Consider the following 16,674-nt stretch of genomic DNA (forward strand, 5'->3'; position numbering starts at 1 on the left):
ATCCTGCTAACCTTACATGATCCTATGGTGAGAGAATAAAATCTGAAGGTAATTGTTGTGTGTCACATGTTCCTTTGCTCCTCCTCAAATACAGTCCTGACTTTTAGGGTCATTTGTCAGAGAAGTAATGTCATGGTAACAAAATGTAGATTGCCTTCAGATTTCCACTAGATTATCAGAATAACTATGGATCCACCACAGCTGAAGGCTGAGGTACTGACCTCAATAAACTACCTGTCCCAGCAGCTGTAACTTTTGTTGCCTACCATTCTGCTCAGTGTTTTGCCATCTTCACTGGCTTCATCAGTTTTGTGAGGTTTTCCTCCAGCATGTTCACACCCAGCAGTCAGATCCAGAGCTTACTGATAACATTATGAAAACCCTTAGGTGTTAACAGGGGGATGCAGTCTGGTGAAGCATTTGTTTATTTGCAGGATGTAGTCCGTTGAAGCATCTGCTTGCAAGAGGGCAATGGATGTTTTTGCTGGAATCATCAAATCCTTGAAGTCATTACCACATTTCAAAGAGTATGTACAAAGTCTGCAAATAAGAATCTCAATAATTTTAGAACTTTTGAAGGAATTCTGCAGCCATCAACTAGAAGATCCTACAGTTTTCCATTGTGTTCAGTCTTCTAACAGTTTCAGGGGGTACCCGCAATTATGTTGGGATACATCCTGTCCTGCTGAATTTTGACAGAAAAGGCTTAAGGCAGATACTTCATGTAATTGCAGTTCACTGAGTGCTTTTTGGTGCCTGACTTGAACTGAAAACAGTATTTTGCCATCCTACTCTGCCAAATGGGAAACTTTACTTGATGCCAAATAGACCTCTTCATTTTGCAGTCAGTATTTTGCTGTGATTCTTGACACTGCTATTGCTACTAATTTAATGATTTTTCAGTGAGCACTGTAGACTGAACACTAATCTTCTTATACATATTAATGATCTTAATGTAACAGGGAGGGCTATCATTAATTAGCACAGATATTGGAGAACTAAAGTGGCAAAGAATGCTATTTTATTGCTTTAAACTATAAAAGACAGAATGGCAATGATACTTTTGCTAGTATAGTGTTTTCAGAAATACCAACACCCCTGTACAAGAATTGAAAGTTCTTGTACTCGTGCTAACATCATCTATGTTTGAAGATAACTACATTCAACACATTTCTGATCCTGCAGGTGTCACAGCAACTTACACTAAGAAATGAAAAAAACCTTCATAAATGCATTTCTGCAAAAATGAACTCAGAATCAACTTTATTTATAGATCACACCCTTTTTTTTGCTAAAAATGCATAGTCATTACATACACAGTAGTCAGCATCCAAAAGTGTAAAAAGTAAATTTTCAAACCCTCCCAGCAGAACCACACAAAATTCACACTTTTTGTTCATTGCATGCACAGCCCCTTAAACGTGATACCTCCTACTAAAGCGTGCTTGAACCTCTAGCAGGCAGAATTGACTTGCTATAAACTGTTTCTCTGTACTACTAACCCCCAGCTACAACCACAAATCCTAAGGCATTCCCATGAAATAGTGAAGCCCTACTTCAGAATCCTCCATGTTCTGAGTATGGCCCAGGAAGCAATTGCCCTGAAAGCAGAAGTCTGCTGGTGGTGTTTCCTTACAGGCAACTTCAAGCAAAAGCCTGCTTCCTCTAGTCATTAATTTATTACTGAATTCAGTGGAATGAAGCAGCATCTCTCTAAACAAGATGTGAAAATGATTTAACTTTATTCCACACCCAGCTCCAAGACACTAAATGTCTTGAATGGAGGTCTGTGTCTTTCAGTGCATGTGACCATCTTGCATCTCATCTGAGGAGAGAACAGTAAAGTCTCAGCTGTAACTTGGGTGTGGGTTATAGAGCCCTGACTCAGAGGTGTCTAACAGAAGCTAGGAATATACTTGGATATTGAGAGAATTTCTAAACGTACAGGCTTTGACTAACAAACCACTCAAACCCTTTGATGTCTTCTTTTTTTTTTTCCCCTCGGCTACTGCTGCCAGTTAGAAAAACTCTTGAAAACATGGTCCTCTTCTCAGTGGTGCTTTTTGTATCAGCCCTTCCAGTTGATGGGCAAAGTGGGTTAGCAGGATGATTATTCAGGGCTCCTTGGCAGAGTACATATATGTGGTCAAAAGATCCAAAGTTCAGATTTCACTCACTCATAGGATTAACTCAATGTTTTTGGTTTTGGGGAACAGAAGGGGAAAAGAGAAAGTTGTTTGGTCAATATAGTTTTATATTCTCAAATGATTACGTATTTTTACTTAAAAGCTTCATTTATGTCAGGTCTTTTTACTCTGATAAGAAGCAGCTTGACATAGTTCAAAATTTCCAATGGCAACAGAGACATAATCATAGTCTTACAGACACTGATGGGAAATCCTGCTCCATTTTTTCATAGTAACTGGAATACAATCCATGGCTAAATGAACAAGGAGGCCCCATGTGAGTGTTAAAATGCTCCTCAATACAAGTTACCAGTGAGAATTTCTGAAGAAGAGTATGTAAGTCATGTATGTCTTCTCTTTACTCCTGACCTGTAAGCATTTAGTCAGCCTGTTTAATACTGCCTAGGTTTTAACTGCCCCCCACTTGAAGCCAGTGGAAATTTTGCCATCAGCTCCAAAAGACACAGGATATGAACATCCTAGGAGTATGGCAATGACAAGGGTTTGTCCCAAGAGTTCATGATCTGGAAACGTTCATGTTCCTCTCCCTGTGAGATGAGGAAAAATATAACATTCTCTCTACTGGAGTTCAGTAATATTTCTTCTTAGCACCTGGGAGGGTCTTTGCATTTTTAAGTGCTTTACAAACATTTGCTAGTCTTCAGAGCAACCCTGCGAGGTAGGTAAGGTATATTCTCCCCATCTTACAGATGTGGAAACTGAGACACAAAGGGTCAAATTCAACCCTGGTACAATTCCAGTGTTTCACATGAATTAAAATTCATTCAAAATGGACACAGTTTAAACAACTTGCCCTAGATTACAGAACAGATAGTGGCAAAGCAAGGATAAGAACCCAGGAGTGCCCGATTCCTCAGCTTGTTACTGGCCACTTGGTCATTTTTACTCTCATAGGCAATGAAAAACAGTTTAATCTGGGCAATTACTACAGGTATGACTTGCTTCTGTAAGGCATGTAGATGGTAATCAACTGAGTTTAGTGCAATAATGCTCTATGAATGTGCTGCCTCAGAGAGTTTACTTGAATATGAAGTAAAACTTTCGTACTGCCATTTTCTGCAGGTGCACTGTTGACAAAAAGCTCACAAAGTAGCTGGATTCAGCAAATAAATAATAAGCATAACACTTGGACAACTAAGCAGAACTATAATTTTAGCAAAAAAACCCCAACATATTTCTACTTTTAACTGCTAAATTTCTACAAGTGCAGCATGCAGATGAAACCTTTCCCTTTGTTTCCAGACTGTAGATTCCAGTCCTGCTAATAAAGCTGCTCAGAGCTTCATGGATATACTGGATAGTGACATTCAAATGAATACACTGCAGAAGAAATACTGTATCACCACAGAAAACAGGGTAATGATTACAGATCAGGTTTATCAATCCTACACGAAGGTGAGCTTGAAGCTGACAGGCTACTCAGAAGTGCCCAGAAGCCAGGCTTACTGAATATATGCCAGCATGTAGATTGCAGTTCTAGGCACGTGCTGAATGCAAGGCAGGGTGTCTGTGCCATCAACACTCTGGGAAGTGGCCCCAGCAACAGTCACTTCACATCAGCACAGGTGTGTCAGTCTGGGGGGCAGTGCTGGCCAAACACAGAAAGATACCCAGGCATTTCCAGGCCACCCCCCTGTGCTCCAGTCCCCACCTTGGCTCCCATCCCCATACAGATTCTACTGCAAAAGGCCTGAAAAGCCTTTTTGGTTTTAAACATGAGCTGTGGAGTCCACAGTGTAGACCTTATGGCAGGTTATAAAAACATTATGACAGGTACTTCTGCAAAAAAGTTAGTTTTCTAGGATTTCTTATGCATCTAGTCTGCAGGTTAGACCTCTTGTCTGAGCTCTGGACATGCTTACACATGTTCTTCAGTCATGTGCTTTCACACCAGAAAGTTATCCTGCACCCTTACAAGTCACACAAATGCTGACTCACTTCTATGTGAGCAAATTCAACCACTATAATTATAGATATCTTGTTCCAATTTTAATCTTTTTATCTCAGATTTGTTCTGTCCATCAGACACAGCAAATGGAACAATTATCTACATACATGTCCTTCACTGAATAAACACAGACACTCAGGTAACATTTCCCTAGATAGTCTCCATACTTACGGTACCTTTTTAATTTGTAACCACTTTTAAACAAAAACCAGACAAACAAAAACCCATTAATTAGAACTCTTAAATTCTAATCACATCTCCTTGTAGCCATTCAATTTGGATTCAGCAGCCTGCTTACAGAGGCTCAGAGAGCAGTGCTTGCAACCAGCTTTTACAAATAATTCCATGAGGTGCTCAGGCCCATACACGTGCCTCGACAATCTGCCAACAGAAACTTCTGAATGAAGCAATATTCTTAATATCAGAGCCAGGTACCAAATCTCCAGTGTGACTGGGGCTCACAGGCAACTCTTGTAACAGCAGCAAGATTCCAGTAAAATTGCAGCTGGTTGCAATCCAAACTTTATACTGTTATCTGTCGTTGAGATATATATAGATGACCCTGTGTGGCCTAACTCCAAATATCAAATGTATTTTTACAAGTTAGCAACAGCCATTTTTGACATTGCCTCTTGAGATGTCCTCTACACTGTGACTGACAAGCACAAACATAATTCATTATACAGTATGCTCTAAAAGCCTGGTCTTTACATTTGGCTTTTGCTGTTGCTTGTTTCTGAGCTGTCTTCTAGTGCTGAGGTTTGCTGTCCCTGGCCTCTCTGATTTATTTCTTAGTTTTTAATTGCTGGTTGGATGTGCTAGTGGCATCTCCCAGGCAAACCCTTTCTACATAATTAGTTTTGAAACTTGGATGAGTCATTGGGCCCTAACTACTATACCTCTATTATTTTAACTTGAATACAGCCCATCTCAAAGATTTTTGGCCTCTTTTTGCAGTTGTGGAAATTCATAGGATGTTGCAGGTCTTGATCCACTGGCTTTCTATTGTGAGTTTTCAGGGTTTTCACAACATTAAAGCACATTTCAAAGAATAACAGTATTGTGAACCAGCCTCCTCGCCCAGTGGTCCAGATCATTTTCTGCTTTGTTGGCAGCTGAAGAAAGCAATGCTATGCTTATGACAAAAGTTAATGAAAATACATAAAATTTAAAATACTTCATGTAGTTTCCATTTTCTTTTAATGCAGGTTGGCAAATGAAAACTGAACACAGCCACCCATAAAGGGCCATGCAGTTTTTTATGGCTCAACAATGATAACTCAAGAGGCCACAGTTTGGGAACTGCTATTCCAGATAATTCTAGTCAATCTCCTTGAAAGACCACATCTGACCCTTCCAGAAATGACAAAACAGCAGAATTGTGGCTGGCAAAGAGTACATATTTTTGTTAGGCCATTTTCATTGTTGACTGAGAATCTAAAAGATTCAAACCATTATACTTAAAATGGGTTGAGATAAAAGATAAAATTAAGTGAGTGTAATTTTCTTTTAGCTGATGCACTTCCACTGAGAAATTTTCACAAAGCTGGTACATTGGTACAGAGTATATCAGTTATTGGTTTCTGTGATGATGCTGACCTGTGTTAAGGATTTGACTTCATAATCCCTAGCTACAGTCCTTCCTATATTCCTATTTTAAACAAAGGGGACTTTGTCTTACAGAAGACTAGGACTGGACTCAAATGCCATGTCCATGAAAATGGGAAAGACCAAAGCAGAAATACACTTCAACAGTAGGAGCTGAGTAAAACAGCTTCTACACTATTGTGCAGTCTGACTCAAGGGTTTCCTAAGGAAGTACCACCCTTCTTTAGACAATGGTTTACATAAGTAGTTTCTCACCTGAACTTCAATTTGTAAGCCCCTTTTGTAGTATTATTGCACTTGCTCTGTCAGTCAAAATCAAAATGCATCTGCTTAAAATCTGCACATGGTTTACAAAAATGTATCTAGAGAGTGAATTCAATCTATACTTAACTCTTTGTCATGTGACAAGGGTAATACCTGGGTTGCTCTGAAAAGATACTGCTTTGGAAAATACCTCCTAATTCTTGTCTTTGAACTCCCCCAGAGCTTCTGAAAGGGGACTTCAACACAGCCAGCTGCAGCCACAACTAATCAGAATAGGAAAAAGTGGGGAATGATGAAAAAGTGCCACATCCAGTACTTGTAGAGACAGATTTTAGGTCCTGAACTCAGATTCAGCAGTACCTTATTCTGCAACTAATTTTAGGATGGTAAATCTGACAGTGGTCTAATTAAAGAGCAGTAGAAACTAGTTCCATGCAGTTCTTGAAAAGATCCAGAATGAGATCTCATGCATCAGTTACTCTCTTTACATCCACAGAACTCCCACCGAGCTTGGCAGGGATTTATAGAAAGTCTGGCATCTGACTTTGACTCTAGAGGACTGATTTGGGGGTGATTTACCCGGGAAGATAAAGGGGCCCCTTAGCACTACAGATGCTCCTGACATGCTGAGGGAAGAGCCATTCCATTATGCAGTGTCCTTCCTCTTCCCCCGCCCCCATTCCAAACTAGTTTGACCCCTTTCTGGTTCAGTTATTTTACATATCCTTCTATTTTATTTTAGTATCCGAGTGGCTACACCAACCACTCACTGTCTGTCTAATTAAAGTCTCTCCATCAACTGGTAATTGTGCAGTAATTCACAGCTGTTTTTCCTCTCGCTCTTAAATCTATTGTTCCCTGGCTGAAAAGGCTGCAAGACCTTAGAAACTATAGATAGCTATCGATTTGTTTGCATTTAAAATCCAGTATGTGGCTGCAAAGGCCTGTTACAATATCAGAGAGGAAGATAAGTGTCAGTGCATAATCTGCTAGGAAATTTCACATAGGAGTTGATTAAAATCTACGAGTAATCATTGCACAAATGTCTTCAGGTGTATACATATATATACATATATGTAGCTAATAAATGTATAGCTATATATATATATATATGTATATACAGAGCTAGATTAAACCTAATTGTTATGAAATAAGTAAGTGGCATTCACCATTCATGCATTCTTCCTAGTAGCAGAGCTAAATTATTTCAGCTTATACTCTAAGCAGCAACATACCAGTAAGCATTTGCTTGCTTCCCCTGGTAACCTAGTAGCTTAAAGAGCACGAGCAGTTCTGCCATGGTAATTTTCTCCAGCAAACCTCCATGAAAGGGACCTGGCTCTTCCACAGGTGTGTTTTCCCCAGGTTTCACAGCTTCTCCAGGACATGGTGGGTCTGGTCTGAGGGTCACCAGTCTGAAGGTCATCGGCCCAAGGGTCTCCAGACCAAGGGTCACTGGCATGGTGCTCGCTGTCTCGAGAGTCATCGGCCTGGTCAGTCCTGCTTACAGAGGTCTGCTACGTTGAGGAACCTCCTGACGACCACAGCAAGGCAAACGGTCAGGAGCAGCATGTACCCCACGGTGCCTAGGTAGGTGGGGACAGCCAGGGGTGCCTTGAGGAACTCAGCAAGCCCGTCCTCCACGTAGTGTACCTGGTCATAGATGCTGAGGAAGGTGAAGATGTGGAAAAGCTGGTGGCTGTGCCCCACGATGTCGAAGAGCCCCGGCTGGATCCGCTCGGGGATTTTGCTGACGTTGAAGAAGGCAGCCACCAGCAGCCAGAAGTAGCGGCGGTAGAAGTAGACGAAGAGCGTGGGGTTGCGTGCGCGGAGGTCGAAAAGGAGGCTCTCCAGCATGATGGGGCAGGCCATGCTGAGCGGCATGGCGAACACGAAGGTGCGCACGGCGAAGGGGTAGGCGCAGCACGCGGCGCGGCTGCGGCAACAGGCGGCCGTGCAGCCCACGGCCAGCGCCAGCGCCACAGGCAGCACGAGCACGCGGTAGGCCGCGATGGGCAGGCTGCAGTCCAGCTGCCAGCCCAGCCGCTGCTGCACGTAGCGGCTCATGGCGCCGGCGTCCAGGAGGCTCAGCCCTGGCAGCAAGTAGTAGGAGTAGGCCACGGTGCTGGCGAAGCCATAGTAGCTGATGGAGGCGTAGTCCAGGTAGAAGAAGGTGGCACGGAGGCGCGGGGAGAGGCAGCTGAAGAGATGGGCCGTGCAGCTCATGGCGAAGGTGAGCAGCACCCCCGAGGCGTAGCACCAGAGGGGCAGCAGCGCCGGGTGGTGGAAGGGCAGGTCCCCGGCGCCTCGCAGCAGCAGCAGCCGTCCGAAGCGGCTGAGGAAGAGCAGCAGTGGGATGAAGTGGGTCCAGAAGTTGAGGGTCTCGTTGGTGGGCTGCAGCACCGAGGCCAAGCACTCCTGCGCCGAGCAGTGCAGCCGCCGGTAGCCCGAGAGGATGAAGCACTCCACGAAGTCCTCGGGCACCTCGTCCCACCGCAGCAAGGCGGCAGGGCGAGGCGGTGGCGGCGGCGGCGCCGCCTCCTCCTTGTCCCCCTCGCCCGTCCGCATGCTGCTGCTGCCCCGGCCGGCCCCGGGCCCGCCGCCTCGCCGCCGACCGGGCGAGGCAGAGCCGCTGCACCCGCAGCCGCCGGCGGAGGATCCGCGGTAGCTCTGCGCCTCTCCGCCTCCGCCGCCGCCCCCGGCAGCATCACTCATTGCAGCAGGGGCAGTGGCGGCACTGCCGCGGCTCCTCCCGCCCTGCCGCCCGGCATCGCGGTAACTGGAAACCGGTGCATCCAGCGCTCCCGAGGAGCGGGAAGAGACGCCCCGGGTCGGGTTTCCCGGGGTGGGAGGCGCTGGACACCCGAGCCGCCGTTAATGATTGATGCGGCCGCAGCGGGGGGGCGGGCTCGTGAGAGCCCCCGCAGCGAGGCGTGCGGCCGGGCCGGACCCGCGGAACCCTTTCCCGGGCGCAGGGTCAGCTGGCACTGGCATCGCTCGGTGCGGGGCCCTGCCCGCGGGGGCGTTCTGGTGTAAAAAGCACGAAGGGGGCACCGGGGCGCCCGCCCAGCCCCGAGCGCGGCTGTGTCCTCCCGTGCGGCAGGAGCCGGGCGGGAGCCCCGGGAAAAGGGAGATGACCCCGCGGGGCTGGGGGATCCCCGGCGGCGGGACAGACCAGGGAACTACCCCCAGGCAGGGGACAGGGTAGCAGGTGGGTGGCTGTCTGTCGTGTGTGCTTCGGTAAGGCCGCTGAGACCTGATTTCTTTGGTGACACTATCTCATGCAGTGAAAACAAACGTTATTTTAGGCTAAACGTTCCCGGCCAGGCTGCACGGGGTGAGCGTCACTGACACACACGGCACCCACCTTATCTGCGCGCTCCGAGCAGGGCGGCGAGGAGGGAGACTCGGGAATGGGCTGGCAGGTGCTGCTGTGTGTTGATCCTTACACAAATCCTACACTTATTGTCGTTGCGGTTATGCAAGCACCACAGTTACATAATCAGAATATAAAAATACGGGGGAAAGCGCTGTACGGGTGTTACTGTTCCTTAAGGCGTCTGAAGGAAATAGAAGGTAAGTCACTAATGCAGGTGCAAGTAGGAACTAGAGTAAGGGATTGCTCTTTGCTGCTTCGATGTGTTTTCTTTCTGTTTGTTTTCAGATGGTCTTAAACATCGAATAACTCTCGGTTTCCAAAAGTACGTTTTATATGGTGATATTCAGAGATACACACGTGGTCAAATGGTATAAACTGAGGTCAAGTGTAATTAGGACATCCTGGCCTAATTACAAATCTTCTATTTGATAGTGAATCATGACTATGTGAAAAATCTTCTGAAAAAGGAGGCAATCAGAAATAAGTTTTTTTAAGTTAGCAGAAAAAAGTCTCAAAAGTGTGTTGCTGAAAGTGATTTTCAATGCATTTTTCATTCAAAAGTAGGGCAGACTGGTGACACTGCTTATAATCTTCATTAAAATTACACAGGAGACCTGCTAAGAAAATAAATATAACTGAACAGTGCAGAACATGAAAAGCCAACATGAGGAGCAAAATATTGAACAAAAGGCATTTTTCAGATAGCAGGCCCAATATGCTCTGATATCCATGTGTTTTAGAGGGGGTGCCTGCTGGAGTGCAGGGACACATCAAGCGGACACGCCTTGGGGAGTGCTCTGCCTGCAGTGAGCCTCAGGAGTGAGTAGGGGCCCTGCTCCCCATGGGCTCTGCAGCATGGGATTTAGGGAGAGGAAAAGCTCTTGGGGATCACTGGAAGCTGCTCAGTCTCTGGTAGAGGTCAGGCTTCTCATGGTGCTGCTCTCAGGTGCTGCTCATGAGGCCACTCAGAGGAAGAGACAGGCCAGATGCTGGACTGTTTGCTGCATCCCTGGAGATGCAAACGGTGGGGAGGGAGTTTCTTAGCTAGAGAATACCTGCCCCTGCCCTGCTCCCACCACACCACACACGCAGGCACTCCCAGTAGGGCTCTGGTGAACCTGTCTCCCAGTCCCTAAGTGGCACTGCCATTTGTGGTGGCATGCCCTATGGTAAAGGGCCAAAGTGACCATGATCTTCAGTCTCTCTCATCTGTGTTAGATAAGAAGGGGTGGTTGACTGAGAGCAATCAGGTTTTAGACCTGGGCTAAAGAGGCTGTTGGAAAGCCACCAGCAGCTGTTGCAACAGATGGTGTTTAGAGAACAACAGCATCCACTCCTGGCTGGGAATTGCTGGCCTTGCAGCAGCAGCAGGGCTCATTTGACACGTTCTGACTTTCCTGCAGTCTCCTGACGTTCAGGGATGTGGAAGGCTTTCAGCCCTCTTGCCTCAGGGAGTTCTGGGGTATGGCCTGGCTTCCTGGGAGAGACACCCGCTGGGTTTATGGCCCACTGTGGCAGCCCAGGCTGGGAGGAGCAGGCAGGGTTTGCTTGTGGTTCAAGATGGACAGTTCTGGTGGGCACTGAACTGTCTGGGTGTTGGTGGAGGCACACATTAATGCTTTAGCAGCTACATTTATGGAACTCATTGCTAATGATCTGAGTATTTTGCTTTTTTCCAAGGCAGACTCTTCTCAGGGAGAATGATCTCCAAGGACAGCCTGGGCTTTCATAAAGGCTACTGCATACATATTACATTGAGTTAAGTATTCTCCTCCCAAGCCAGCTGTGGGATAGTGTGCAGGGAACCTTACAATTTGAAGCACTTACAACCTCAAAATAGCCTCTTATTCATATCTAGTCCATCAAGGTTAGTATTACATGACTATTATGTGGTAAGCCAGGGAGAATCAGGACATCTGGAGATCACAGAGAGGAGTCCACGTAATGTAGTGCATGAAGAAGACTCTGCATTTCTCTAACCAAAGTTTATATTTAGAAGGGCATGGTCAGCATATACCAGGGTTTCTCTTAGCGTGTGTAGAATTTTCTGCAGGCTTTCTCTCCAAATAACCTTTTAGAAGACTGTTAAAAGACTGATGAAGGTACTGCCTAATGAGGTAAGTAATGGAAGATAATGTTAATCAGTGCTGGATGAAGACCCAAAGGAAAAGATGTGATGAAATGCCAAATGTGAATTTGTTTCTACATTATACTTCTGTTTCATTCTACACTGAAGTCCTTTCTGAGGTGTTATTTTGTCTGGAATATCAAAAGCCGTAAAAAATATTCTAAATGACTTTAACCCTACCCAGTAAAATTATGCCTTTTGGTTAGGGGGGAAAAAAAAAGCTAAATGCATGCTTTGCTTTCAACATACTCAGCACACTGGGGAAGAGGTTGTACTTGGCCCTCCTATTATATATAGCTGTTTTGTATAAGTAAAAAAACTAACTTAAAAAACTTTAAAAAGAGAGGAAGTCCTAATGGGAATAAGCAGTGGTGGTGTTTGGAAGATTTAAGATACTTTTGAAGATAAACCTTTAGCCTCACCCAATTCAAATCACTCACACTGGCAAATACCAGCCTTACGAGCTCTTGCTTGACATAATCCTCTACCGTACAACTCTGCCTGTATAATTTCTTTTTTCTTTTTAAATCTTCACTTCTAAAACAGATTTTGATTATTTCTTTCTCAGTAAGAAGTTTTATCTAAGTAAAAACACTTACTTTCCTCTAGATTTTTCTCCTTCACTGAAATCTTTGTAGTAAATCCGACTCTGTTGTGACATCTTCCATCGAATCTCACTGGACAAGAGAGAGGATACAATTTGGCTCCATTTAAGAAGAGTAGCTACTAAAGAAAGAGAAGCTTTAGCCTCATCTGACTTTATTTGCTGTACCTCATGGTTGCAGTTTCTCTGGGAGAACATCTGAAGAGATACACAGACATACAAAAATGCTCCTTTTGTTCTGTGGGGTTTTTTTATCCTTTCTTGAATGTGTATCAATCTCTTGCAAATAATGGCTTGATGGGTAACTTTTTACTGCAGTGATTACAATACTTTGTAATAATTGAGTAGGCACAGTACTTTGATCTAATACTGAAGAGATTAACCTGTCTTTGGAGAATCCACTCCACCATCTTTTAAAAACTGGATAAACAGGAATCCTTGGGTCACTTTCTTCTTCTTGAGTAACTAATTAGGGTCACTTACACTTTATAAACCTAATTCTTTAATGGATAAAGAAAAGTGGAAGTGATACCTATATTTTAAAGCCTCACCTGGAGGAGAGAAAAGGTAGATGTTGTTAAAGGGAATAACAGTAACCAACACCATCATGGTTGCACAGCAATGTTCATTTTAATGTCTTGGTGACCAGGAGCTTCTAATTTTCTGCCCTCTTTACCTTGAAGTTGAATATCTTCAGGTTTGTACCCTTTATGCTTTAAAAACCAGCAATAAAACCCATCTGAAAAGAACCTAAACACAGCAAACTGGGAAAAATACTTCACATTTTAAGAAAATTTCTCTGAAAGTTTGGTTGTTGTCTTTTGAAAGTTCCTGGTTTTGAAAGATTTGAGGTAAAACTTGTCTTTTTATTGACAGCAGCAAATCTGAATGTAAGTATTGCAGTGAAATTAGTTTCACCATGATGAAGAATAACATATTGGATGGATGCCTATTTCATGTTTTCCATGGTCAAAATCCACCACTGTCCCAGTTCCAGGGGCTCATGGTAAGAGCAAAGTACAACTTATCCTTTGCAAGGGTTCCAGGACTGAACCCTCCCTTACAAAGTGCATGACTAAGAAATTGTTTTGTTTGTATGTGCTGAGTGGGAGTGTTTTGCAGAGCACAAATTGCTACTTGCTGTTACTAACCTGACAGGAGGGACTCTGAGTATGGCAAAGGAATGATTGGCATTGCACTCATCTTGGACTTCCATGCTTTCAAACAGCTGATAGATGTGCACATCTGGATTCCAGTCACATAAGCTAATTCTCTCTGACAAGAAGCTGCAGGAGAACTTTTGGAATTAAGCCTTCATTTGATACTTGCACTAATGCCTGGAAACTACACTGCAAATTACTGACCCTTCTCAGCCACACAGTGCAAGTCAGGTGTTGCCCCTGTGACTGGTTTGTATAATGTGCCTCACTGCTTGAGGAATCCCAGGGGGAGAAAAAACCCAGGTTCCCTGGTAAGACGTGTCCCAGGAGAGCAGTGGGGTCCTGGAAGGGAAAGCAGCTGCTGAATGGCAGAACAGGACTCACAAGTGAGGGAAGGTAAAGCACCGGCACTGAGAGATGGAGTAACACAGAAATGGCTCCTGCCAGGAGACGGACAGCAGACGGAGCACTGGCAGCAAGTCCAGACTGCTGGGAACCTGAGAGCCAAATTTCCCTCTCCCAGACAGCCCCTCTGGCTCTTTTCCGTTATTCTGGTGGCCCCTGCTAAAGCATCTCAATGCTCTCTCTGCTCCAGCTGTGCGTGCTGCCCACCTCTCGGCTCGGCGCTGCGCCTCCAGAGCTCCCTAGCAACCCGCGAGTGCACGGGGGAGCTGCAGCTGCCTATTTTGAGAATCCTAGCTGGCGGTTTTCAGTGTCAGGAATCGGAAGAGATGGAGGGTGGAATAAGGGAAGAAGCTGTAAGACTACCCTGAAGGACTGGGGAACACACACAGCCGGTGGCTTTAGTGATCCATGAGCCACTTTGTGAAACTAACAGGAAAGTATGAAACTACTGACTTACAAACCTGTACACCCAGCAGCTACACTTCTGTCCTACTCATAATCTGCCTGCCCCATGTCCTCAAACATGCTTCCTTTGCCACAGTGTAGGAAACTTCCACAGCACCCTAAATCCTCCCTCTCCCATTCCCTCACACCCACCTTTGCAAAAGAATTGCAGCAGTTCTGTGCTCTGGCCTGGAGTGAGAGCAGTAGAGATCTTTTGTCTGAAAGTTGGGAAAAAACCAGCCAGAAAGACAAGTGTAACACACTGCAGCATGTGGTTTACTTAATGTAGCTTAGTGTTAATTATTTATGATAATTCATGATTTTCCCAAGTATATTGCCTAATGATACTTGTCATTGTAACAACAGTTAATAAACAATCCCCAGGTCTACAGGCAACCAGACCAACTGCATTATAATGAAAAATGTCTACAATTTACTTTTAAATATTATTATCAGTAGCCTACACTTTCCAGCATTAATTCTCCTTGGATTTCTGCATATCACTGCTTCCTTTCCTTCCTGCTCTCCTTCCTGTCCTTGCTCTCCCATTAAGCCCAAAACAGTGACATGTGTTCTCATTCACTAACTGTACACGAGTGCTACTGTACTACTGCAATGTGTTATAAATAGCACAGATTGAGGAATACAGTTCATTCTGAAAAACTATCTTTAGAGATGACCTTTGCAACTCTAACTATATCTTTCCTGTTTTTCACAGCATGTTCTGGATTGTGATGCTCTTCATTTGGTGCAGTTTATTAATTACAAAAGAGCTTAGAGGCTAAGCAGTAAACAGAGGATTTGAACAATGAGGTGGATAATTAAAAAGGATTAATGAGGTGGATAAAATAAAGGGATTGAGGCCAAATGGAGCACAAATTTTCTAAACATTATTGGCCCCAAAACTCTATCATCCAAGGGCATGTTCCTCTTTCCAGCTAGATGTCTGTTTTTTATCCAGAAGTGTCAGTCATTCTTTCATGACAGGTTTATTAATACAGTCCCAGGAGAGTTGAGCATCATCTAGTGTCTTCTCCTGTGGCCCTAAATGCCTTTTCTAGCCAGTACAAGTTCCCCAGCCGGTTTGCTTTTGACTCATTGCTGCACCCGTTTGCGCTACTATGTTAAAATCCACCCCAAAAGCAGGTCACAGATGATACTTATCCTATGTCTCTGCAACCTAGAGAAATGGTTCTCAAGTAAACAGGGAGAAAGATGGGGAAGAGAAGGGCTTGGCTTGGATTCTGAAGCAGTAAATCCTGCTTAATCCATCCCTAAAGCTGCTTGGCCAACGCCACCCCTTCATGTGGAAGGGTTCCTCTGTGGGAAACTTTGGGGCTCAAAATATCCTAAAAAGACTGGTAGAATTGTGCCTGTCAATGCGTTTTTTCAAGGGTTTTCTTTCCCCCTCCTTTCTTCCAAGCCTCAGTGATTCCGCCTCAAATTTGTCCAAGGGAGCCGTGCAGGCTCCTCCAGGGTGGAGGTGCGACCCAGCACCGTGCCAGCCGTGGGAACAGCACGCGCTTATCGCCGTCATTGCTGAGGTGTATTAGATACACGTCCACTCTCTCTGGAGCCTCAGCTGCCACTCCGTTACCAGAATATTCCACGTTATTTTGCGGAGGGCGGCAGGAGGGTCCAACCGCCGGAGAAACGCGAGTTGCCGCGTGGCCCGTCTCCCCGCCTCGCCTTTGCCGCAGCAGCACCGCCTGGGGATCGTAATTTTGTATTTTGCCATTTTTCGTGTAATTTCGGGTGGAGTGGCGTTACGTGGCATGGGCCGTCTCAGGCGGGTACGCGCCGCGGGCCGTGCCTGCCCCCTGTCGGCGCCTGCGCGTCTCGCCGGGCTGCTGCGCAGCTGAAGGGATCGGAAATCCTGGTAGCTCTTCCTTTTGCCCGCCCTGCTGTTCTTGCACATTGAGCAGCGTCCTCCGCCTTTGAGGGAGATTTCCCGGCCGTTCTCCAGCCCGCCGTGGGCGCTCGCTCCCGTGCCGCTGTGCCCTCCCCGGCCTGACCGCCAGCTCGGTGCTGGTGACACGCGGTGACAGCTGCCATGGAAGCGCTCGCAGCTGAGCCCTCACCCTGACACAGCTGCGGGCAGAGCAGCAGCTCTCACCAGACCATGTCCCTGCACAGCTGGACGCACATCTGCAGCCGGTGAGAGTTTTGCCCTCCTTTATAAACTTTCAGCACTCTGTAGTTGCCCCTGCCCTTCTCACCCTTCTCAGCCTCTCCTTTTGCTTTTTTTTTTTTTTTTTCCTCTTCTGGAACCTTCATTCTCCGCTGCCCCAAGTGGTTGTTAGCACAGGCCCTGCTCCCTCCTGCCGCTCACAGGGCAGTGGGAGTCGGCAGGTGGTGGATTAAAGTTTTTATTAATTTCTGTGTATCTTCGTGTCTTTTCCTTAAGTATTGTTTCAGCCCCTGCATACTCCACTCTGAAAATACGTGAAAGCATGGGAATGCAAGACTCATGATAAATGTGACCGCTGGTTGTAATCCCCAGTTAAACAGTGTTCAGTAAAGTTGC

At 45.6% G+C, this 16,674-nt stretch overlaps 2 protein-coding genes across 3 annotated transcripts in view; one reads left to right on the top strand and one right to left on the bottom strand.

The window, feature by feature from the left end:
• Nucleotides 1–1,246: 1,246 nt before the first annotated feature.
• On the bottom strand, nucleotides 1,247–9,482 carry PAQR9 (progestin and adipoQ receptor family member 9). The gene has a single exon (XM_042041886.1). The coding sequence runs from the start codon at nucleotides 8,740–8,742 to the stop codon at nucleotides 7,522–7,524; it is 1,221 nt and encodes a 406-aa protein (XP_041897820.1). The 5' UTR covers nucleotides 8,743–9,482; the 3' UTR covers nucleotides 1,247–7,521.
• An 84-nt stretch (nucleotides 9,483–9,566) lies between these two features.
• LOC121670924 (U2 snRNP associated SURP domain containing) overlaps nucleotides 9,567–16,674 on the top strand; it is a 51,600-nt gene continuing 44,492 nt past the window's right edge. Inside the window, exon 1 of one of the 2 annotated variants that reach the window (XM_042041879.1) lies at nucleotides 9,567–16,304. The gene's annotated coding sequence lies outside the window, so the exon portion shown is untranslated. The remainder of the gene's footprint in view (nucleotides 16,305–16,674) is intronic. The other variant, XM_042041880.1, reaches the window with a different exon arrangement.

Source organism: Corvus kubaryi, unplaced genomic scaffold (assembly GCF_017639235.1).
Source record: "Corvus kubaryi isolate FWS band 111438036 unplaced genomic scaffold, C.kubaryi_AGA036_p1.0 37397, whole genome shotgun sequence".
NCBI lineage: Eukaryota > Metazoa > Chordata > Aves > Passeriformes > Corvidae > Corvus > Corvus kubaryi.